We start from the raw sequence: 21,680 nt of genomic DNA, 5'->3' as shown, positions 1-21,680 counted from the left end.
TGCGTCATAGTGCCATTAATTCACCTCTCCAATTAGCAGGGCAAAGAAGCAGCCATTACCACCGCCAGCAGCTGCCTGGACTGTGTTTCCTTCCCACGGAGGGGCATTTGTTCCCCCTCCCCAGGCTCTGCCCCATGGGAGGGACACCACATATACAGTGGTGTTCACAGCACCCCAGCCTTGCCGTACAGGCCTGTTCAACTGGTGGGTGGGAGCCAGCTCCAGCCCTGAAACAAGTCCACACTCTCCTGGGGCCATGGAAAACAGAACGGAAAGGAGCCAGGGGTTATATTTGTACCCACTAACCTGGGCTGGAGCCTCCTACAACAGCCCCATGGACCCAGCGCTCAGGCAGCACAGGGGCTGAGCATCGCTTGACTTACCCCAGCAGTGTCTGGCAGTGCTTTCGGCACCTGCACAGGACTGCCCTGAGCTTCATGGCAGAGCCTCACCTTCTCAGCCATCATTTAAAGCAAGCTCAGACAGGGGCTTCCCTCTTGCATCTCCCAGAGGCCGCTATGGACATGCTCCTAGAAAGCATGGAATAGGTCACAGAGATTTTGGGTGCCGCCTTCACCTTCCATGGAGGTCTCCATCCCCAGGCTGCTTGCTTACAGCCGGAGCTGGTCTGCACTAGGTGCTGCGATTATCCATTTCATCCACCCTCAGGGACCCCTGTGCACTTCCCAGCCCAACTCAGACCCCAGCACACAGCCACGTTCAGTGCATCTCCCACCTGGACCAGCCAGTCCTTTGCGACAGCATCCCCTGGGATACACAGATGCTCTCTCCTCTTACAAAGATGGAGAGAGGGCGTGCACCATCCACATCTGCAGGTCAGGAAAGCCTGGGGCACCTGCACCATGTCGCACAGCCACAGCACTCAGCTTCACCCTACACCCCCAGCACCATGGGAGCCCCAGAGACATCATGGCCCCAAGCTGCCCCATCTGCCCTGGGCTCACAGTGCTGCAAACCCGGGGAGGACGCCCTGCGGCGCGGGGCTCTGCGCCATTCCCGGGGGGCCTTGCAGCATCCGCACAAGGGTGGGGACGCTCTGCAGCACAGCGGCTGATGAAGGATGCTGCACAGGGCTGAGCTACAGCAGGAAGGGTGGAATGGGCCCCCCTCCCCAGGATGGGTCAATAAAGCTTCATCCAGACCCCAGGGGGACTTGCTGAGAGAAGATGGGCAATAAATGCCCCCATTGCTCTAAAGGTGATACCTAAACAAACCTACTCCTCTTCACCCAGCTCCATGCGATGGGAGGTGATGGCTCCAGTGGGGAAGGGGGAGCAACCCGTAGAGAACCCTATGCTTCCTCAGGGCATTTGCTGATGAATCAGCCCAACTTTGGAGGAAGGATAGGAAAAGTCCCAGCTGTGGAAACGGGCTCCCAGGAGATGATTTGTGCAACTGCAAGGAAGTTTGGAGGCATCCTCCAGAAACAAGGCCTGGACCCCTTTCCTCCCCCCCACATCTGCCCAGTTGTGTGCACTAATGAGCTGCTCAGGGGGTGCTTGCTGACTGCCACACCCAGAGCTGGGGCTTAGAAATGACCGTCATACTGACAGCTGCAGGACCCGGTGGGATGCTCACACCTGAAGGCCATCACCTGAAAGCCAGCTGCCTGTGCAGCATCACTGCCATCACCCATCCCCATGTGTGCGTCTCCCTGCAGCAGCAGGTGGGGTCTCAGCAAGCTGCCTCCTTTGGGGGATTCCTGCCTGTGAGCCAGGGCCACGGGGACAGCACTTTGGGACCTGTTTCGGCAGAGTCCAGCCCTTGCCAAGCTATGCAGCATCCCAGGCTGGCAGTCAGGGACAGAAAACTCTCAGCAGTCTCACAGAAACACCCACCCAGGGAGGTGGTAGGGCGCAGGGGGAGCCCCTCGGGATGGGGGCTCGGGGTGGCCAACGCTCTACAGAGCTACCCTGGATTTGGAGGGTGCTCACCTCCTGCCCCAAGGCTGGTTCCCAGAGTAATGTCGCACTGGGAGCCGCCTCCTCGTCGCAGGGGCTGTGTCCCCTTCCCTGCCACCATCCAAGTCCACGCGTGGGGGACCCGCCCCAAGGATGGAACCGGCTGGGGCAGCGTGTGGCCACCTGGTGCAGGGCAGCCCCTCTGGCACCGGCGGCTCCGTCCCGGGCCCCCCCGAGTCCGCCCCCGCCATTAAAAGAACGCCCCGTGGAAGGCAAACCCCTACCTGCCCCCGGGCAGACGGACGGACGGGCTGTGCAGAGCGAGGAGGGCTCGGGCAGGGTGGGCAGGAGGAGAGGAGCGGAGCGGCGGAGTTGGGGGCCGGGAGGGCGCGGCGGGGATCGCTCCGGGGAGGCGGCAGCCGGAGCCCGGCCCGCAGCCCTGCCCGCCCCCCCGGCTCTGCCCGCCCCCCCGGCGCACCGCCCCACCGCCTTGCCCTTGTCCCAGCCCTTCCCTGCCTCTGGTCAAGCCTCTGTCTCTTTCCCAGCACCAGACCTCGACACTGGTCCTGCTCCTGATCTTGCCCCTAAAACTGCCCTAGGTCCTGCTCCTGTCTCATCCTTCGTACTGAAGCCAAGTCCCAGCTCCAGCCCAAAGTCCCAGAAACCGTGCACCAGGGGATGCCAGCACTTGGCTCTGGGTGGTTGCCCAGCTCCACATGAGCCGTCTGGTGGGAGGCTGGGGTGCCCTGTGCTGTTAGCACCCTGCACTCTTTGCACAAACGCATTTGCCAGCCCGGCCCTCGAACCCCTAGGTGCTATCCCAGGCTTTGAGGAGTCTGGTCAGTGCCTGGGGCTGGTGGCGGCAGTATGAGTTTGACAAGGGACGCACACTGGGGTGGATGGGTGAGGGTCCTAGGTGACACTGCTTGGGGTCATTAAGACCCATCAGTGCCCTGGCACCGCCTGGGTGCACAGCATCACCCTGAACCCACACCCTTGGGTGCTCTTGTGCCCAGGTCCTATTGCACACAACTAAGGGACCCAGCCCCACAATCATCTTAGCAATCAGGGGGTGGAGGGACCCACCAAGGGCTGACCCTCTGCCCAAGGGAGGTGCATGGTTGGCACAAGGAGCCTGCGGGCATGTCTGCTGTCGTCTTGCCACCCTCCCCAGGACCAGCGCCTACCTGTCAGGGGGACACAAGCCAGCTCCTGCAGCACCAAAGCTGTTCTGGTGTCCTGGTTTCCTCCCCAGAGATGAAACTAATGAAGGGAGCAAACACGACATCATTGAAGAAAGGACCTGGGATGTCCCTCACATAAACATCACACCCTGGCTCTATCCATTTGCCTAAAAAAAAAAAAAAAGGAGGAGAAAAAGCCAAGTGAAATAAATACTGGTCCAGCTCCCACTGCAATGATTTGTCAGTAAGCATCTTCACATGGGTGTTAGGGGGCTCAATAGGAAAGGAGACCTCTGGGTGGGAAGACCCCAGATTGGCGTGTGGCTGCCTGGGCCCCTCACAGCTCTGGGTGTGGGGGTGTGATGATCCCCGGACATCTGGGATCCTGCTGCTGTGGTTCCAGGCGGGAATATATAAATATTTCAGCGGATCAGCCAAGCCCTGTCAGGTTGCATTTGCTTCTGGCAGGGTAAGTGCTGGAAGAGGGGGAGGAAAGGGGGGAAAGAAGATGCTTTCAGAAGATGTGTCGTCTCCCAGGAGATGGGGACGCCAGCTCCAGGGCCCAATCCTCGAGGGTCTCCACCTCCACTTAGTTTCCCTCTGTGGATGCTCTTGCCTCTGGGACGAGTGCAGGGCCACAGTTCAGCCCCTGTTGTCCTCATGGTCATGTTTCATCCCATAAGCACATCTCGGGGGCTGCATACAGGCTGTGCCGGGAGGAAGAGGGGATTTGGCAATTTTGCTCTGACCCAGCAAGCAGCGACACAACCAGGACTCTGCGATGTGGAACAGCCCATACTGAAACAAATGCCCTCCCTCTCGTAAAAAAAACGGGGGGCAGAAATAAATCCAAGCAGCTACGGGCAGCAGGGCAAATCACTGCCAAGGCAGTGGTCAGCGTCTCCCCGGGGATGGTGCGGGGTGCAAGGAGAGGCGCCCCGCAGCCCAGAGGCGACGTTGGATAGGCGGGCAGAGGGTGCTTCTCCTCGCCGCCGCGGGAGGGGATGCGGAGGCGATACCTTTGTGTAGGGAGGCTGGAACTTCCCCTCGGTTTCGGTCACACAACCACGTGCGGCCAGCTTGGCCCTGCCCCCGGGGGCAGCCGGGTTTCTCCTCCTTTTCCTCTGCCTCCTCCCTCCTCTTCCTTCTGCCCGCTGCACTGTGGGGCTTGTAGTCCCCCCGCCGCCCCGCACATGGGGGATGACTACATTTCCCGAGGGCCCCCTCCTCCTCCTCCCCCTTCTCCTCCTATTCACGGCTTTGCTGCGGATCCGGGTACGGCGGCCGCGGGGAGCCCCGGGACCCCCCCGCTACGCCCTGGCGGGTAGGGTCCGCCACCCCCATGCCCGCCGCTCCCCAGGTACGGCCCGGGCTGCGGGGGAACGGGGTGCTGGGTTGCCCCCGGTGCTGGGCTGCCTGAGGTACCAGAGGTAACGGGTGTCCCTCGGGTGTTGGGGTGCCCGGGGTGCCGGGGATATGGTTACTTCCCTAGCGCCCCACAGGTGCCCGGGCTGCTGGGGATGTGGGGTGCCCGCAGGGTACGCAGGGTGCCCTGTCTCAGGGTGAGCGACCACCGCGCACCGTCCCCCCCGCGTCACCCTTCTCTGCCACGTGCACCCCAAACCACCCCCCAGCACCCGAAGGAGCCACCCGTCCCTTGGGTGCCGGGCGGGGAGGTAGATAGGCGCCCACACGGTGGACACGGATGTATTTTGGGGAGCTTCCTCCTCCTGTTTTGGCGAAGGTGCCCCAGGGACTCACACACCAACCACCCCCTGCCTGCTTGGCAGATGCCCACAAAATTCGTTGTGCCACGGTGACGTCACTTCTGTGCCACCGACACGTGGCTGTGGGGAGAGCATCCCCCCCGGTGTCCCCCGAGGGTGTCCCCTCCAGACCCTGGTGGCTGTGGCTCCCCCCGGGAGCTGAGCCTGAGCTCACCCACCCACACAGCCTGTGGCTGCGGGTTGACAACCGCGTGTGTGACAGCAATCCCTTGTCAAGGTCACACCACGATAACCCGGTGATAATCAGGTTCACACGGTGATAACCGTCCATGCTCTGCTCCCTCTCCTCTGCCTGGCTTGCACCAGGTCAGTGGGATGACAGTACCGAGCTGGGAGCATCCCCTGGGACTTGCATCTGCTTACCTCAAGTGGTGGGAGCTCCATGCGTGGGGTGGAGAGGTGAAACTGGGTCTGGCCAGGTGGGTTTGTGGCTGAGGTCCCTACATGTGTGGGGATACACATGCCAGGAGCTAGGAGCCAGTGCTCCCAGGGTCAGTGGCACTGGTACAGAGGCATGGAACTGTATCTCAGGTTTAATATAGATGGTTTCCTTTGAGCCGGGGATGAGCAGTTGCAGCCATCCTGGATGGACATGAAAAGAAACTGGGAGTATCTGTTTCCTGAACGGGTTTGGAGGGTGGAAAACAGCCCATCAGGGTCCCGGAGCATGTAGCAGGGGACTGCCCTGCAGAGAGTGGCTGCTGGAGGTGACATCACTCACATCCACAGGGCAAGTCAGGAACAAGCGGAAGATGGGGCATAGTCCAGTCAGTCGTGGCTGGCAGGGGCCCCAGGCGGGCACAGCGTGGCGCTGGTGTTCGGGGGGGTTCAGCCCCCGCTCCTTGCCCCTTGCCCTTCCTCGCACAGCGAGGGGGCTGCAGTGCTCCATCCAGCACACAAGCGAGCACCAGCTCTGGGCTGGCAGTAAGTGAGCACCAAATCCCTGCCCCACTCCCCCAGTACCTAATTAACAGGTAGGGGCTGTTGACCCAGCTGTGAGCTACAGGACACGTGTGTTTTTGTGGTGTGTAGGCACTGGCGCTGAAATGCCACGGAAATGATGCTGGACCAGTGAGTCCTCACTGGAGCTAATGGGCACTCTACCACCCACCGCTGCTTTTGGTTTCGATCACAACCGGCTTTCCCTTGCTGGCACTGGTGCTGGCTCATTTTCCCATTAGCCATGTGCATTATCCATGAGATACACTTCAGGGTGGCAGCAGAGGACACAAACTGGGACCATGGACTTCCTTTTTAATAACCGCGATTAGTTGTGCTGCAATTAGCAAGGTAATCGGGTTTCTAGACCTTGCTCCCGTGGCGTGGATTGGCACACGTGGATTTTTATGGCTTGAAAAGCACCGTCAGTGACTTGTGGGAGTGGGGAGCACTGGGAGGACGCCCAGGCCAAGCCTTCTGCCTTCCATGCCTTTATCCCGTGACTGCTAATGGGGCCTCCCCCACGCTGCCAACTCTCCTGCGGCCAAACCTCAGGATTTGAGCATTTAATCCCTCTCCAGACCATGAAACTCGTGGCATTTTGCATTCTCCGCAGGCTGAGCAATGCCGCCTGAGCATCATGTCCCGCCAGAGAACCGAGGGGCAGGCCCTTGCCCGCGGCTCGGCTAAAGTCCCACCGACTGCCCAGCTAATGTATAACATGGGCAGCCCTGTACTCGGTGTGCAGATTAACTCACTTTCACAAGTGGCACGGTCCCCACAGCCACTGCCATCTCCCTCCAGAGCATCCCCGGCACAGGGTGTCCTCATCCCTCTGCCTCCAGGTCTGCAGCAGAGCAACTTAGCTAGAGGGAAGCATCTCTTCAGGGAGAGGGTAAAACCCCACTAGCTCTTAAAAGGGAGAAAAAGGAGGTGATGGGAGCTGAGGATGCCCTGCTGCAGAGCTGGGTGTTCCATGCCTCCAGGCTCTTCTGTATGGGATTTACAAATGTTGCCTGAAATGCCCCGCCGCCAGCTTTTGCACAGCAAGACGCGCAGCTGCTTTTCTTCTTGCAAGAACATATCCTGGGGAGAAGCTAGTGGTTATTTATTTGCCTTGCGATTATGGAGGAATTTGAGCCTGTGCCAAATGCTGTTTTCTCCCCAGAAACTGCAGCGACGTAGCTTTCGATGTGTCGGAGAGCGCCTGTGGCCAGAAAGGGGCTGCCTGGCCCAGCAAAGCCCATCTAGCTGACGGTCCTGGGGATAAAGCTGCTGTCCCACAGCAGAGCCAGCGGAGCCATGCCTGAGAAGCATGAGGATGCCAAAAAGCCAGCATCGGAGACAGCACCAGACCAGCGCTGGAAACTGCAAGTCTTCTACCTCTGCTTCTATGGCTTCATGACGCAGATCCGGCCCGGGGAGAGCTTCATCACCCCTTACCTCCTCGGGGCTGACAAGAACTTCACGCAGGCAGAGGTGAGCCGTGGGCAGCCTGTTCCCCCTGGTGTCCCTCTTTCTGCACACCATCACTACCCTGGGGCTGGCCAGAGCATCCTCCTGTGGTCCTGGGGTGTGGAGGGTGCGGGCATGCCATGTCCCAGGCAAGGTGGTGTGTGGTGATGCTTTTGGGGGGGTGGTGTGGGAAAAGTGGCATTGTATGTGCCCAGATCACAGCACGTCCCTGTCTCACTGGGCTGTGAGGTCACCCTGGCCCCTGAGCCCCAGGCTCAACTCTCCCTGGCACAAGACCTCATTCCCAGGCTGGCAACTGATTTTGGGGGCTGATGCCTAGCCCTGCCCGCCTGGGCAGACAGTGGGCTGGCAGGGGGGTGCCGGGCTGGGAGAAGCCCCATTCCACTGGGGAGACCTTCCCATGCTGATGCAGTGCACAGGGCTGGGCACCGCTGAGCTGCTGGCAGCGATGGGGTTAGATGAGCAGAGGACACATGTTGCCGTCCCCCAACCAAGGGACACTGGCCCTGGTCCCAGCAGGCTGCTGTGTCCGTGGGAACACTGCATTCCCGGCCCAGGAGGGGGCCAAGGCTCAGCCAGGTCCCCGGCCGAGCACGCCATGGGCCACATTCCTCCCTGCGGAGGTGCCGTGATGGGGATCAGCAGCTGGTGCCCACCCAAACTACACTCCTCTGGGCTGGGGGCATCTCCTGGGGATGCGTCCAGTGCTCAGCCTCTGCTTGCACATGTGGCAGGTGACCAATGTGATCACGCCAGTGCTGACCTACTCCTACATGGCTGTGCTGGTGCCCATCTTCCTGCTGACGGACTACCTGCGCTACAAGCCAGTGCTGGTGCTGCAGAGCCTGAGCCATATCTCCATCTGGCTGCTGCTGGTTTTTGGAACCTCCGTCCTGGACATGCAGCTGATGGAGTTCTTCTACGGCATCACCATGGCTGCACGCATCGCCTACTCCTCCTACATCTTCTCCCTTGTCGCCCCGTCCCACTACCAGCGTATGGCCAGCTACTCCCGCTCCTCCGTCCTCCTGGGTGTCTTCACCAGCTCAGTGCTGGGCCAGCTTTGTGTCACATTGGGTAGTGTCTCCTTCCTCACCCTCAACTATGTCTCGTTGGGCTTCGTCAGCTTCGGCCTTGTCCTCACCATCTTCCTTGAGCGACCCCGGCGCAGCCTCTTCTTCAACCGGCCCCAGGGGGCTGGTGATGGGGCTGTGCCCACTGAGCTGGACAAGATGGCTGGGGGGGACGGTGGTGGGGGAATGCGGGGCTGGCAGGAGGCAACGCTGTGCCGCATGCTGCGGGAGGTGGGAGCGTTGGCCAGGCAACCTCAGCTCCGGCTCTGGTCCCTCTGGTGGATCTTCAACTCAGCTGGGTACTACCTGATGCTGTACTACGTGCAGATCCTCTGGAATGAGATCTACCCCGCCATGGACAACAGCCGGGTGTACAACGGAGGGGTGGACGCTGCCTCCACGCTGCTGGGTATGCTGCTCCAGGCTGGGGACACCGGGGATGCAGGGGGACACCCCATTCTACTGCATCTTCTGGAAATCGTGGTCCTTACGGTATTTTGGGGGATGCAGGGGGTGGTTTGGCAGTGGTGATAAGATGGCCATCACTAGGTGAGATGAGCATTACTAGGCTGGGGGATACAAGGTGGTCCCACGCTGGTGGTGGTGTTCACAGCATCCTTCATCCCTTCTCCAGGAGCCATCGCCTCCTTTGGTGCTGGCTACGTGAAGATCCGCTGGACGCTGTGGTCAGAGGTGGTGATCGGGATGGTGACGGCTTTCCAGGCAGGGCTCCTCCTGCTCATGAACACTACAAGCAACATCTGGCTGTGCTACGCCGCCTACGTGCTCTTCCGTGGCTCCTACCAGTTCCTGGTGCCCATTGCCGTGTGCGTGGTTCCGTGGTGCCCCTGGGGACTGGCTCCCACCCCTGCAGCTGGGCTGGCACCAGGGGCTCACTGGTTCCCCTCTCTGTCCCAGTTTCCAGATCGCTACCTCCCTCTCCAAAGAGCTCTGCGCGCTGGTCTTTGGGGTCAACACCTTCTTCGCCACCGTGCTGAAGACCATCATCACCATCATCGTGGCTGACAAGAGGGGCTTGGGCTTGTCTGTGCATCCCCAGGTAGGGATGTGGGGCACCTAGGGTGGAGGTGGTCCCCGAAAAGTGAAAGGGGGGGTGCCTCAACGATTGCTCTCTCCCCACCTTTTGCAGTTTTACGTGTATTTTGGCTACTTCACACTGATGGCAGTGCTCTACCTGCTGGCAGCCATTGGCGTGGGCATCCGGCACAGGCGCCGTGAGCAGCCGGTGGAGCTGGCCGTGGCCAAGGAGCCGTGCCAGCTCCCCGCTGAGATGCCGGCGCAGGAGAAAAGCCCAGAGGCAGATGCCGTGCGAGCCTGAGCACCAGCACCATCACCAGCGCAGCCAGGTCCCTGCTCCATAAGCGTCACCATCACCACGTGCTTTGTTTCCTGTCCCACCAGTGGTCCTTGGTGCTAGCCTGTTGAGGACGTACCCCTTGGGACCTGCTTTCTGCTCCATGGGTACAGGGGCTGTGCCCTCCCAGCTGCAGACACAACCAGAGCAGGGGCAGGATGCCCGTGCCTGCCACCGCCGAGATACGGGTGGGCTCCGGATGGTCTCCTGGCCACCGACTCCGTAATCATCATGTGGAGCCAGGCTACAAGAGAATAATGTTTCTTTATTCAGTGCCTTTAGAAAATGGTTTATAGGACACAACTGACAAAAAAAAATATAAAGATCCACAGGCTTTAAATTGCATTAATTACACAAAATACAGTAGACTGTAAGAAATAGAGACCGTGTGACTCGCACAGCTTTTATGGTAATAATTTCCATACAATAATAAAAAGCTAGTTACAGATTTATCTTTTTTCTGTCTTTTTTTTTTTTTTTTTTTTAGCACCTTGGATTTGCCCACACCAATTCAAACCAACTTTGCTGCGCCTTGGCCCTTAGAGCACAGCAAAGGTGGTGCAGGGAGCGGGGGGACAATGGGGGCACCTGCCCTTGGTACCACACGTGCTCAACACACACACGCTTGTACACACTTGTACACACACTCCAAGGACATGCCTGGCCCCATGTCAGGGCCACCCCATCACCATGGTCCCTGCACTGGCCTGGCTGCAGCTGTATCCAGGGTGGGGGGCACGGCATAGGGTCCCAAGGGTGTGCAGAGGAAATTAGGGGGACCAGGCCCCCCCACCCCACCAAGGCTCTCGAGCTGCTAGCTGGGGATGGAGGTGAGGATGATGATGGGGATGGAGGACTAGGTGGAATGGACCTTACCTGGGGAGGACAGAGACCAGCTGGGGGGAGCCCAAACATGGCCACAGGACAGTCCTTTGCTTGGATGGGATGTCGGGGTTTTGGCTGGAGAAGACCCCATGGCCCCAGCAGTGGGGACCTGGGTTCAGCCCCAAGTTCCTGGTGAGGACAGTGTGGAGCTGGTGGGGAGGAGTCAGAGAAATCCCCACAGGCTTTCCAGGAGGACACACCGCACGGCAGCGCTGAAATCTCCCTGCCCAGCATCCTCCTCCCCAGCCACCCTGAAAAGGGCATCTGAGCAGGTGGTGGACACAAGCTGAAGTGGTTAAATATTAGGGGTTAGAAGAGAAGTGGAGCAAGAGGAGGAGGAAGGCAGCCAGCCCAGGCAATGGCCACACTCTTTGGTTTCAGGTCTGTGGGAGGAGAAGAAAACCTCGTGGGGCGAGGGCAGGAGATGGAGGGGCCAAGGAACACCAGGGTGCCAGGCTGCAGGCTGGTCTGACCCTCCCAGGGGAGACTGGGGAGTACCCAGGGCAGGGGGAGGTGGTGTCACTTTTTGGCAGCAGTCATGAAGCTGTTCTCGATGCAGAGGACGATGAAGTTGTGCTGGCAGCTGCTGGCCACCTGTTCCAGCAGCTTGCCGGAGCCCAGTGAGGAGGCCTGGCCGGTGACCGTGAGCTCCTCTGTCCGCCATGTCTCGCAGTAGCTCTCAGGCAAGCGCCGGCCCTTGGCATCTGAGCCGTGCCAGACGCTCTTTTGCGGCCTGGAAAGGAGAAAGGTGGGGAGCTGTCGCTGCCCCCACCGTGGTCCAGACCCCCATCTCCCCTCCTTCCCGTACTCACCATCCTGCATCCCGTAGGACATCCCGGCCGTCAAAGGAGAGGATGCGGGCACCAGCTCGCAGTGGGGCCCCGCTGCCCGTGAAAAGGGCTTCCCAGTTACTGAAGAGCACTTCGTCCTGGAGTGGGGTGGAAAAAGGGGAGAGGGGAGTCAGCCCTGTCTGCACCCCAAGAGTCTTGGCAGCCCCTGGGGATGGGATGCTCCACGGTCACTGCCATGCAGATGGAGGGGGGCTTTGGAATGTTCTGCATCCCTTGGGGCCCCTGTGGTGTCGGGAAGAGGATGGGGACACACACGTACCCGGAGGTTGACGATGGGCACGGCAGCGCGGTCGGCCCTGCGCACGATGCTGTAGAGGTCCTGCAGGCGGGAGGAGAGGAAGGCACGGAAGGTGCCGGCCAGCCCGACCTGCCGGGCTTGCTGGAAGCACTGGAAATCGGCACCACGGATGCCGCGCATGCTGCCGCTCAGCGGCGCGTTCAGGGCCACCAGGTGAAGCTGCCAATAGGGGACAACAGGGCATGAGGGATAGGGCTTTGGCCACCATCACCTCCTCCCCTTGGCCAGCACGCAGCACTCACAGCGGGCTGGAAGTCCTGATGCACATGGGCAGCTACGGGGGCCGGATCCGGCCGGCGGTGGACATAGTAGCTGTTAAGGAGCTCATGCTGGTGGTGGAGCAGGGGTTGCTCGGGCAGGCGGTGCTGGTTGGCCACCACCTCATCCCCACGCCAGGGCCGGGCGGTGGGTGGGGGACTATGGTTGCGGAGGGGGTGAAGGGGTCCACGGGGCTGGAGGGGAGGCTGGGGGCCGGCGTAGTGGACGCTGGGGGCCTTGTCATACACCTCATTGTCCTGGAGAGGAAAGGAGAAACAGGCTGAGGGGTGGTGGTGCCCGGGACAGGGATGGGGATGGTTAGGGATGGGGCTAGTGACAGGGCTGGAGGGGGCTGGACAGATGGGAATGGTTGGAGATGGAGGGCTGGGGACGGGAATGGTTGGAGATGGAGGGTTGGATGGATGGATGGATGGATGGATGGATGGATGGAGGACAGTGAACTCACCAAAGCCGAGCTGGGGATCAGAGTGTGCTCCTCCAGCTGCAAGTACATGACACATCAGATCCCAGCCACCCCCTACTCTCATCTTGTGCAAGGGTGAGGGGGAATGCCTGAGTATCCCCAAAAGATGCCACTGAAACCCCAGGAAAATGCTGCCTGCACCTCCTCAGAACCAGGCAGTGCAACCCAAGATGGGGCACCCTCCTTTCCCTCCCACTCACCAGCACCCTGCGGAAGCCCCCGCGCAGGCGGACATAGAGTTCTTGCCGGTCAGTCAGGAAGACAAGGTTGCCCTCGGGCAGCTCATGTACGGCACTCAGCATCGCCTGGTAGGTCGGCAGGGCACGCAGCTGGGGGTACAGCCCAGCAAGCGGCTCAGGGCTTGGCTGGCCAGCCTGCGGGCAACCACAGCCCCCCAGAGCCCCAACTCACCCCCAAGGACATCCCGCTGGTGCCTGGTGGTCCAGGGGGTCCCGGTGGTCCAGGGGGGCCAGGGATGCTGATAGCTGGGAGGAAGAAGGGTGAGAAGGAGAGCGCTGGAGCACAGGTCTGGAGCACAGGGCAGGATGCATGAAGGGATGCAGAGGCACAAGTACTCACCTTGTCTGTGGGGGCCTGGGAAGGAGGGTGGACCAGGGGGACCAGGAGGGCCGGGGGGGCCCTGTCGCCCCTCATATCCAATACCAGGGGGGCCCTGAGGTCCAGGAGGTCCTGGCGGCCCAACGATACTGTCCCCCTTAGGACCCTAAGCAGTGCAAGAGAGCATCCCTGGAGCAATGCACCCAGGGGAGCCACCCCGCCATGCCCCTCTTGCACCCCATGCCATGGGGTACTCACCGGCAGCCCGGGGTAGCCCTGGGGCCCTGGTGGCCCCGGTAGCCCGGAGACACTGGGACCGTAGAGTGGGGTGCTGCCCGGCTCACCCTTCTCACCCTTGGGACCTGCATCCCCCTTGTCACCCTGCAGGATGGCACAGCCTTAGTGTGAGCAGCTGGAGTGGTACCCCAAGCCACGCCAGGTGCTGGCCCCAGGAGCCATGGCCAGTGGGCAAAGAGCTTACCCGCAGGTTGGCACCAAAGTGACTCAAGTCATAGGGAAAGTGGCCTGTGGAGAGGGAGAGGAGGGGAGAGGAGAGTCAGGGTGGGCATTAGCCACCCTCTGCTCACAGGGATGGATCACCCACCTGGGGGTCCTGGGGCTCCGGTATCGCCTTTCTCTCCCTTTTGTCCTGGAAACTGGTGGAAACCTGTGAGGAGCAGCACAGAGATGCCATCTCAGCGCTGCAGCATCTCAGCCCCAGCTACCTCTAATAGAAGGTGTCTCCAATCCCTGAACCACCCCAAGGGACACCCCCTTACCAGGGAAGGCTGGCAGCACAGGACGGCCGGAATCACTGAAGTCCTGTGGGGACACAAAGGAAGAAGTCGCAGAGACAGCAGCGTCCTCAGGGACCCTCCCTTAATGTGATGCTGATGGCAGCCCCACGTGCTGGCCCTGGCCAGGATGCCACCAGTGTCCCCCATCCCCTTCAGCCAAATAGGGGCCACTGCAGGGCCAGGGTCATCAGCTCTCACCTTCTCCCATCACAGTGACCGTGTTGTTACTCACATTGCTGCTGTCGTAGACTACGCTGCCAGGTGGGCCGGGGGGGCCTGGGGGCCCTGGGGGTCCTGGGGGACCCTGTCGAGGGAGAGAAGATATGTCAGGGTCTTGCAAAGAGGACAGCCCCTGTAGGGGCCACACTGAGGCCATGCAGAGGTGTGCCCAGGTGTGCCCCTGTGCCCAGGGGGAGGCATGTGCCCTTTGCCAAAGGATTTGGGTCCCCAGGGAGATCCTCGGTGTGTGTCCCCATCTGCTGGGCCAGCAGACTGTGGGGGTCGTGGCAGCGCTCACCCGCAAGCCCAGGACACTGCTGACATCCGCGGGGTCACCCTTCTCACCCTTCAGCCCATTCATGCCGGGACGTCCCTGTGGATGAGCAGCACAGATGAGCCTCGTCCCTGTCCCCCCACCAGCTCCAAGGTGACACCCCAGCATCACCCCACCCCTGGGCACTGCAGAGACACGACAGGGTTTGAGGTTTGCGGGTTCAAGACGTGCAAACAGAGTGGGGGAACACAGACGAGGAGGCGATGGCCGAGGGAACAAACAAACCAGGAGTGGATCTTACAGGTCTGCCTGGAAAGCCGATCTCTCCCTTCATCCCTGCTCTTCCCGGGGGACCCTGGAAAGGAAAGTAGATGAGGATGGGGGTGCTCTGAATAGGGGCAGCCCCCCATCCCCCTCTGCCCTGATCAGCCCCATCCCTTCCCAATGGACACAAGAAGAGTGGCGATGGTGACTTACCAAGGGTCCCATCGGTCCCCGCAGTCCCGGCTCCCCCTGGGGACAGTGGAGAAGAAAAGAACATTACCACCAGGACCATCCAGTGCCTGGGGACATGCTCTCCATTCCCATGGCATACCCACCTTTTCTCCTTTCACCTTTCCGGTGACCACAGTCCCATCGGGGCTGATGATGACACCGGGCTCCCCTTTCTCCCCCTGCAAGAGAGGAGGAGGTGTGAGGGTAGGTGGAGGGACCAGGCTCCCTCTACAGCAGGGCTGTCATCGTCACCAGCACCTGGTGGCCAGGCAGGACAGGGGACCAGGACCATGACCACTCCATGGGCAGAGGTGGCCTGGAGCAGTTACCTTCAACCCTGGGGGGCCCTGTGGACCAGATGGCCCCTGATCTCCTTTCGGTCCCAGTGGGCCCTGCAGGGAGGAATGTAGAGCTCACGTCAGCCCCAACACACCACAGGCAGACCCCAATTACTACCCCAGCGTCACTGTGGGATGACCGGCAACCAGAGATTTCACCAAAACATTCCCAGAGCTTTCACTCTGACCCCCCTCCAGTGCCCACGCTCCATGCCCTGCTGCAGGCACCAGTGCCACCCCTGAGGCCCCCAGTCTTGCCAGCAACTCACCGGGAAGCCAGCGTGACCTGGTCTGCCCTGCAGAGAGAAGCAGAGATGTTTGTATGAGCAAACCTCTTCTTTCTAAGAAACTGGGTGCCCTCCTGGCACTGCTAGGGGCTGCAGGTGACAGGGGAGCACTTACCTCTGGACCGGGCAAAGCCACCAAAGATCTCTGTTAAAAGAGACAAAACAAGGCTTTTCACCCCTTCACCCCACCCTAATTTTAGCACCCCAAGCTGTGGGGAAGCCAGGACACATCACTTACATCTTCACTCGAGACAGTTATGACCTGTCCAGGGGGACCAGGTGGACCGGGAGGGCCAGGCAGCCCCACACCATCTTGGCCTCGCTCACCCTAGAAGACACAAGCCATCAGCCCCAAAGCCACCACCAGTCGGTCCCCATCCCCAGCATGGTGGCACCTACCTTCTCTCCAGGGCTGCCTCTGTCACCTTTGGGTCCCTGGAAGGAGGAGCAGACAGGGGTGAGCATCCCACTTGGCACCACATGCAGCCAGACCTTGTCTCACAAGCAGGGACCCCCTCCTGCCTGAGGCTCAGCAAAACCTTTCAGGCCACCCCCTGCCACCTGCAAGGTCCAGGCAGCGAGCTGGGGTGGGATGCTTTTGGGTAGAGGTGATGGCAAGCAGGGTGGCGAGCTGATGAGTATGGGGTCCCAAGCAGTGTGGGCATCCACGGCACACAGTGAGCCCAGTCCCAGAGCAGGGCAACAGCCAAAGGCACCGCAGGCTTGGATTTTGGCTGCTAGGTGTGGATTTTGGCTGCTTGGGGCAGATTTTGGCTGCTGGGGATGGAGCTACTGCAAGTAGCCCTGCAGTGAGCAAGGATGCTCTGCCTGGACTGAGTGAGGTGCTTCTGAAAAGAGGGAGCTGATGTTCCTACCTGCGGTCCAGGGAAGCCCTCCAGGCCAGGGCGACCATCCACACCTGGCACACCAGCATCCCCCTGCAACAAGGCACAGGAGAGGGTGAGATGCAGTACGGAGCATTCCCCCCGCAGCCCCACATTGGGGAGCACAGGGGTCCTCCCCAGCATCCTGCAAACCCCAGATGCTCGCACATAGCCTGTCCCAATCTCCTGATGCTCCTACCTTTGGTCCTGGCAAGCCGGGTTGCCCAGGGCTGCCCACCTCCCCCTGCAAGGAAAGAGGTGTCAGAGCAGGAGCATCCTCATAGGCTGCCCACGGGCATCCTGCAAGGATGGAGCCAGACTCCTGTGGCATTTGAAGGGCTCCTCACCTTCATCCCCGGCAGACCTGGCACACCCTGTAAGCAACAAGAAGGGGCCTATGAACATGGAGTGATGGCAGTGGATACGGTGGCGGATGCCCAAGCAAGCCCAGGACAGAGGGGAGGGTGGGGGTGGAAGCCACCTGTGGTCCTTCAGGTCCAGGTTGTCCAGGGGAGCTGGCAGCAAATGGCAGCCCTGAGCCCTCCATGTCACTCTAGGCAGATAGAAAAGAGGCTGAGTCACATCTGTCCCCAGCTCCAGCTCATCCCATCCCCCCATCACAAGGGTGATCACTTACAAATCCAGCCTCATAGCCTGGCCCTGGCGGTCCCGGTGGACCGGGGGGTCCTGGTGGCCCTCGGGGTCCCATGGGCCCAGGAAGACCAGCTAACCCCATTTCTCCTGGGGCTCCTGCTGGTCCTGTTTCTCCCTTGCTGCCCTGCAAAGGGGACAAGAAAAAACCACAAGGGAACAGATGGGACAAGGTGACAACAGTCCCCGCCTGGGGCTTGCAAACAGGAGGCAGCGCATCCCCTCCCACATCCCCAAACCATCCCTTGGGTCAGGGCACAGATGCTCCCCTGTCTCTGGGGCAGGGGCTTTGCGGGATGGGGGACTGCGCAGCTCTGGCATCCCTTATCCTGGCTGTCCTCACACTACCCTGGATCGCCGTGCAATGTACACAGTGGCCACCAGAGGGTCGTCTAAAATCATAAATGTGACTTCTTTTTGCATGCATCATGGGCTCTGATGTGGTGGCAGAGCTCAGCACAGAGGGGCGATGCTCACAGGCATCCCTGTGCTTTACTACTGGTCTCTGAGTGCAACATCAGTCCTTACAATCATTGTCACCCAATCTACCTTCTCGTTGCTGGCAACGTTAAGAAACCTTAATTCACTAGGCTCTTGCACCCAGCTCAAGCGGAGGATGGCAGGAGTCCAGAGAGCATCCCCGGGGTGCAGTTCCATGCACCCTTGAGCCACCCTTGAGCCACAGCACTGCTCTGCTCCAGAAGGAACCCAGATACCAGCATCCCCCTCACCGCTCCGGCACAAGGTGGCCCCCCAGCAGCATCCCTGCCTCCAGGTTGCAATGCACATGGAACCCCCCTGCAAGAAATCTGCTCCAGGCACAGTACCTTGGGTCCTGGTGCACCAGGGAGGCCGAGGTCACCCACATCGCCCTGGGGAGGAAGAGGAAGGTGAAGAGGGTGTGAAGAAGCTGCCTTGTTCCAGGAGCAGGTTGATGCTCTCCAGTTCAAGGATGAAGGGAGCTGAGTCCTCATGGAGATGTCCCAGGGGACTGGGTGCCAGCTGCCCCACAGGGGAGTTGTGCGTGTTTGGGGGGGACAGGAGACAGAGAACACTCACCCGCTCTCCTTTGGGCCCTGGCTGCCCAGGTGCCCCGTCTCTTCCAGAAGGACCCTGAGGACCCTGCAAGATGCCCATGAGCTGGCTCCAGCATGGGGAAACCCCATGGGGCTGGTGGGCACCAAGCCCCAGCACCACCACAGGGGGCAGTTATGGCCCTGCTGCTGTGGGGTGGCACTGGGATGGGTCCCCTTGGCCATCCCATACACCTACCGCTGGCCCCGGGGATCCGGGGGTCCCATCCCTGCCTGGCAGCCCAGGTGGTCCCGGCAGGTCTGTTTGATTCATCCCAAACCGTCCTGGCTCCCCCGGCAAACCGGGCACACCGGGTGGCCCTGGGGGACCGGGTGGCCCTCGTGGACCCTAGAAGAGAAGGAGGGGATGATGGCTGAGCGTGTCCCCCACTCCCTGTCAGCAGGAGGGGACCCACACTCACCCGCAGGCTCTCCAGGTCACCGCCAAAGCCGGAGCCCTCCATATCGATGAAGGTCTGGGGGAGAAGCACGAGGGCGATGTCACACACCCATGGCCATGGCTGGGGTGCCCAGAGGCACAGGGATGCTGCCTGGGAGGAGCAGCAGCATCCCGCTCCTCTGTGGCCCCAACCCCGCCCCACCCCAAATCCTTGTATCCTAGGGGGTACCTACCAGCTTGTCATGCTTGGAGGAGGGTCCTGGCGGCCCCGGGGGACCGGGTGGTCCAGGGGGTCCCCTTGGCCCCACACCTGGGTCACCCTGGCAGAGAGGAGAGAGTATGGTTTGTGAGCGCAGCCCAGGCACTGGCAAGAGGAAGGGGGGGCAGCAGCATGTCCTGTCTCCCCACACCAGCACTCACCTTCTCCCCCTTCAGCCCGGGCTCCCCTGGCATCCCGGGGAACCCCTGGGGCCCCATGGCACCCTGTGAAGGGAATCAGTTGGGGGTCAGGTGGTGAGGCAAGGGGGTGACCAGCACCCATCGCCCCACTTCCCCACCCCCCCACCCCACTTACAGGTTTGCCATCCTCGCCGGGATCACCCTAGGGATGGCAGAGAGGGGAGAGGTCAGTGTGCAGGCAGGCAGCAAGCACAGGGCACAGGGGATACCCAAGGGGTGGGGGACTCGACTCACGGGCTCTCCATCCCTGCCAGGGGCTCCGTCCTTGCCCGGTGGCCCTGGGGGACCAGTGACCTGCTCCATCACTGAGCCATCGGTGTGCCGTGAGATGGTCCTGGGGGAACCGGGGTCACCTGGCTCCCCTTTCTGGCCCTTGGAGCCAGGGTAGCCAAATCCGGCACTGCCCTGGGGAGGGAAGCGGGTATGGATGGCATGTTCCCAGGGATGGCAGCCCAGGCTCCCCCAGCGACACTCACCTTAATGCCCACTTCACCCTTCTCCCCCTGTGGGACAGAAACAAAGAGGAGTGGGTGTCAAATGCAGACACGTTGGTGGCATCCCCAAGCCCCTGGGATGCCCTCTGTCACCCACCTTTTCACCCTTGATGCTGCCTGTCCCCACGATGCTGCCAGTTCCCGAGTCTCCTTTCAGGCCCCGCTCACCCTTCTCCCCCTTCTCACCTTTTGGGCCGGTGCCTGCAGGAAGGGAAAAGGGACCCGATAGTGCTTGGGGACAGCCACCCTGCCATTTTCCCCCCCAACCAGTGTGCCCTGGGGCTGGCCAGCACAGGGAAGGGGAAAGCGGTGGGTGGTGTTACCTCCAGCAGAGACCCACAATGCTTCCTCTGCTCTGGTCCTCTCCGCTTGCTGCAGGGAGCCCCCGCCACTCCTCAGCCCCCCGCCTGCTGCCACAGGGGGAGAGGTGACGGGGACAGCATCCACCAGCCCTGGGACACCCTGTGCCAACAATAAGGGGACACCATGGCACCATTCACCTCTTGGTGCCCTCCCAAAAGGAACAGGCACCGGGACCCCATTGGGCATCCTAGGACCTCGACCGTGGGGGGCAACCAGCCCTCCTCATCCCTAAAATATTGGGGTCCTGCCACTGAGTGCAACACTTGTGGGCACTAACTCACCCTGTCTTTCCCTGAGGGCTGGTGTCCACCTTCTGCTCCACTGCCGAAATCACCAGAGACCTGCATTTGCCCAGGGCAAAGAGGTGAGGGGTGAGCGTGAAGGACGGGACAGTACCCCCCAGCCCACCCCAGCTGGGCTGCCAGCGCTCACATCCTCGGTGTCGTCCTCCTCTTCCTCGCACTGGCGCTCAGCCGCCTGCGGGTCCCCTCGCAGCTTCAGATCCGCAATCACCCCCTGGAAGGAAACCATACTGATGGCTGCCATGGATGGACAGGTGCCACAGACAGATGTGTGCCACAGACCACCCAGTGGCATGATGGGACCTGACATGTCACTCAGCCACCACATCCTCTCTTCAGGCTTTTCCCCCGGTGCAGAGAGCACTCCCCACCCGAGCCTCCATCTGTAACCCCACACAGAAAGGTTTCAACCCCGCAGCCCCAGTGCCCAGCACCACCAGCGCAGCTCAACCAGCCCCAGGAAAAAGCCACATGCCAGCTCTGGCACCAGGCGGGCTGAGTGGAGACAGCAGCCGTGATCCAGACAGCCAGCAAAGCCTTTACAAGGACCTTTTTGGCCATGCTCCTTGTTTCCCCTCTCCAGAGGGCTCCCCAGCCACAGAGAGCCTCTCTGTCCCAAGCAAAGGCTGCTGGCAGGTCCCAGTCCACTGCAGCCCTGGTTTTGTATTTATTAGGCTAATCCACACTTCCTTACCATTTATTTGGGTTTTGGAAGCACTGTGCACATCCAAACCACTTGTTTATACAAGAAAGAGCCATGAATTCCTTCCTAAGGATGCTGCCTCCAGACAAACCCCACAGCCAAGCTACCTGCGCCGCCCAGGAGGACAGCATCCCCATATCAACCAGGGAGAGTGTGTGGGTTCCAGCCTGAACCCCACAGCTCCCATAGTGAGTGGGGTCACCCGGCATATCTTGGAGCCCAGCCCAGGTACTCGCTGCTGGAGTGAGACAAGGGGATGCTGCTGGGACAGGATGATACTGGGCTGGGATGGGATGCTGCCCATCCCTCTGATCCCGGCGGGGAGGTGTCAGGGACCATGCTGGGAAGCGAGCTCAGAGAAGGCAGATAACTCCCACTCGGTGTCTCCTCTCCGGGCAAGACACCTAAAATAATATTTGGGGTCTCTTGAAAACACAGTGCGCCATGTCCGGGAAAGAGAGCTGCACTCAGGAAACACGATGGGTTTAAGAAAACAAGAATGAGGGGCAGTTGCAGTTCAGCCAGGCTGGCTATGACATCATAATATGCATATATTATAAATATATTATAGATACTTAACAAATATAATCTATCATAAATAGATTACATTTTTAATATCTATGATAAAAATATATATGTAAATCCCTTCCACAAGCAAAGCCCCCCAGGTGGGTTGTGACATCCTCCAGCTGCTTGCCCTGGTGACAGCCGGCTCTAATCCATCCCCCTCCTCCCCACCGAGCACCAGCAGCAAGCCCAGGCTTTGATAAACACCCAGCCTTCCGGGTCCTGGGCCTTGCTGGAGGCATCAGAAGCAATCCAGTTCCAGCCCTAAACCAAAGTATCTCCTG

At 60.6% G+C, this 21,680-nt stretch overlaps 3 protein-coding genes across 13 annotated transcripts in view; 1 reads left to right on the top strand and 2 right to left on the bottom strand.

The window, feature by feature from the left end:
* The window catches only part of PCBP3 (poly(rC) binding protein 3), a 59,879-nt gene extending 56,694 nt beyond the window's left edge, over window positions 1-3,185 (bottom strand). For 3 of the 6 annotated variants that reach the window (XM_071811397.1, XM_065840920.2, XM_065840924.2), the window contains exon 1: window positions 3,110-3,185. The gene's annotated coding sequence lies outside the window, so the exon portion shown is untranslated. Of the gene's footprint in view, window positions 1-2,206; window positions 2,376-3,109 lie in introns of those variants that run through there. The other 3 variants (XM_071811398.1, XM_071811401.1, XM_071811400.1) reach the window with 2 other exon arrangements.
* Window positions 3,186-4,326: 1,141 nt separating this feature from the next.
* On the top strand, window positions 4,327-10,208 carry SLC19A1 (solute carrier family 19 member 1). 3 transcript variants are annotated; one of them, XM_065841446.2, is made up of 6 exons: window positions 4,327-4,466; window positions 7,001-7,311; window positions 8,043-8,790; window positions 9,016-9,208; window positions 9,300-9,441; window positions 9,532-10,208. In XM_065841446.2, exons 2-6 carry the CDS (start codon window positions 7,135-7,137, stop codon window positions 9,718-9,720), a joined length of 1,449 nt encoding a protein of 482 aa, XP_065697518.1. In that variant the 5' UTR covers window positions 4,327-4,466; window positions 7,001-7,134; the 3' UTR covers window positions 9,721-10,208. The 3 variants fall into 3 exon arrangements, with proteins under 3 accessions (XP_065697518.1, XP_071667479.1, XP_071667478.1); XM_071811378.1 differs by lacking the exon at window positions 4,327-4,466 and adding an exon at window positions 6,580-6,677; XM_071811377.1 differs by lacking the exon at window positions 4,327-4,466 and adding an exon at window positions 6,587-6,727.
* The window catches only part of COL18A1 (collagen type XVIII alpha 1 chain), a 39,577-nt gene continuing 27,898 nt past the window's right edge, over window positions 10,002-21,680 (bottom strand). For all 4 annotated transcript variants that reach the window (XM_065841445.2, XM_071811372.1, XM_065841443.2 and 1 more), the window contains 40 exons: window positions 20,257-20,340; window positions 20,106-20,165; window positions 19,785-19,923; window positions 19,559-19,662; window positions 19,444-19,470; window positions 19,202-19,372; window positions 19,083-19,109; window positions 18,929-18,991; window positions 18,742-18,828; window positions 18,531-18,584; window positions 18,308-18,457; window positions 18,095-18,157; window positions 17,863-17,907; window positions 17,022-17,162; window positions 16,866-16,937; window positions 16,732-16,758; window positions 16,584-16,628; window positions 16,376-16,438; window positions 15,900-15,935; window positions 15,739-15,828; window positions 15,616-15,645; window positions 15,483-15,509; window positions 15,205-15,267; window positions 14,980-15,054; window positions 14,858-14,893; window positions 14,682-14,735; window positions 14,405-14,479; window positions 14,120-14,191; window positions 13,870-13,912; window positions 13,695-13,757; window positions 13,572-13,615; window positions 13,349-13,471; window positions 13,112-13,256; window positions 12,944-13,017; window positions 12,733-12,861; window positions 12,515-12,550; window positions 12,033-12,305; window positions 11,752-11,949; window positions 11,454-11,569; window positions 10,002-11,374 (listed from right to left, as the gene is read on the bottom strand). In XM_065841445.2, coding sequence (XP_065697517.1) covers window positions 11,161-11,374; window positions 11,454-11,569; window positions 11,752-11,949; window positions 12,033-12,305; window positions 12,515-12,550; window positions 12,733-12,861; window positions 12,944-13,017; window positions 13,112-13,256; window positions 13,349-13,471; window positions 13,572-13,615; window positions 13,695-13,757; window positions 13,870-13,912; window positions 14,120-14,191; window positions 14,405-14,479; window positions 14,682-14,735; window positions 14,858-14,893; window positions 14,980-15,054; window positions 15,205-15,267; window positions 15,483-15,509; window positions 15,616-15,645; window positions 15,739-15,828; window positions 15,900-15,935; window positions 16,376-16,438; window positions 16,584-16,628; window positions 16,732-16,758; window positions 16,866-16,937; window positions 17,022-17,162; window positions 17,863-17,907; window positions 18,095-18,157; window positions 18,308-18,457; window positions 18,531-18,584; window positions 18,742-18,828; window positions 18,929-18,991; window positions 19,083-19,109; window positions 19,202-19,372; window positions 19,444-19,470; window positions 19,559-19,662; window positions 19,785-19,923; window positions 20,106-20,165; window positions 20,257-20,340 — 3,438 coding nt within the window. In that variant the 3' untranslated portion in view covers window positions 10,002-11,160. The remainder of the gene's footprint in view (window positions 11,375-11,453; window positions 11,570-11,751; window positions 11,950-12,032; window positions 12,306-12,514; window positions 12,551-12,732; window positions 12,862-12,943; window positions 13,018-13,111; window positions 13,257-13,348; window positions 13,472-13,571; window positions 13,616-13,694; window positions 13,758-13,869; window positions 13,913-14,119; window positions 14,192-14,404; window positions 14,480-14,681; window positions 14,736-14,857; window positions 14,894-14,979; window positions 15,055-15,204; window positions 15,268-15,482; window positions 15,510-15,615; window positions 15,646-15,738; window positions 15,829-15,899; window positions 15,936-16,375; window positions 16,439-16,583; window positions 16,629-16,731; window positions 16,759-16,865; window positions 16,938-17,021; window positions 17,163-17,862; window positions 17,908-18,094; window positions 18,158-18,307; window positions 18,458-18,530; window positions 18,585-18,741; window positions 18,829-18,928; window positions 18,992-19,082; window positions 19,110-19,201; window positions 19,373-19,443; window positions 19,471-19,558; window positions 19,663-19,784; window positions 19,924-20,105; window positions 20,166-20,256; window positions 20,341-21,680) is intronic.

The sequence above is a fragment of the Patagioenas fasciata genome, chromosome 7, assembly GCF_037038585.1.
Source record: "Patagioenas fasciata isolate bPatFas1 chromosome 7, bPatFas1.hap1, whole genome shotgun sequence".
Taxonomy (NCBI): Eukaryota; Metazoa; Chordata; class Aves; order Columbiformes; family Columbidae; genus Patagioenas; species Patagioenas fasciata.
The sequence above is the reverse complement of the archived record's forward strand: the minus strand, read 5'-3'. Positions and strand labels throughout refer to the sequence as shown.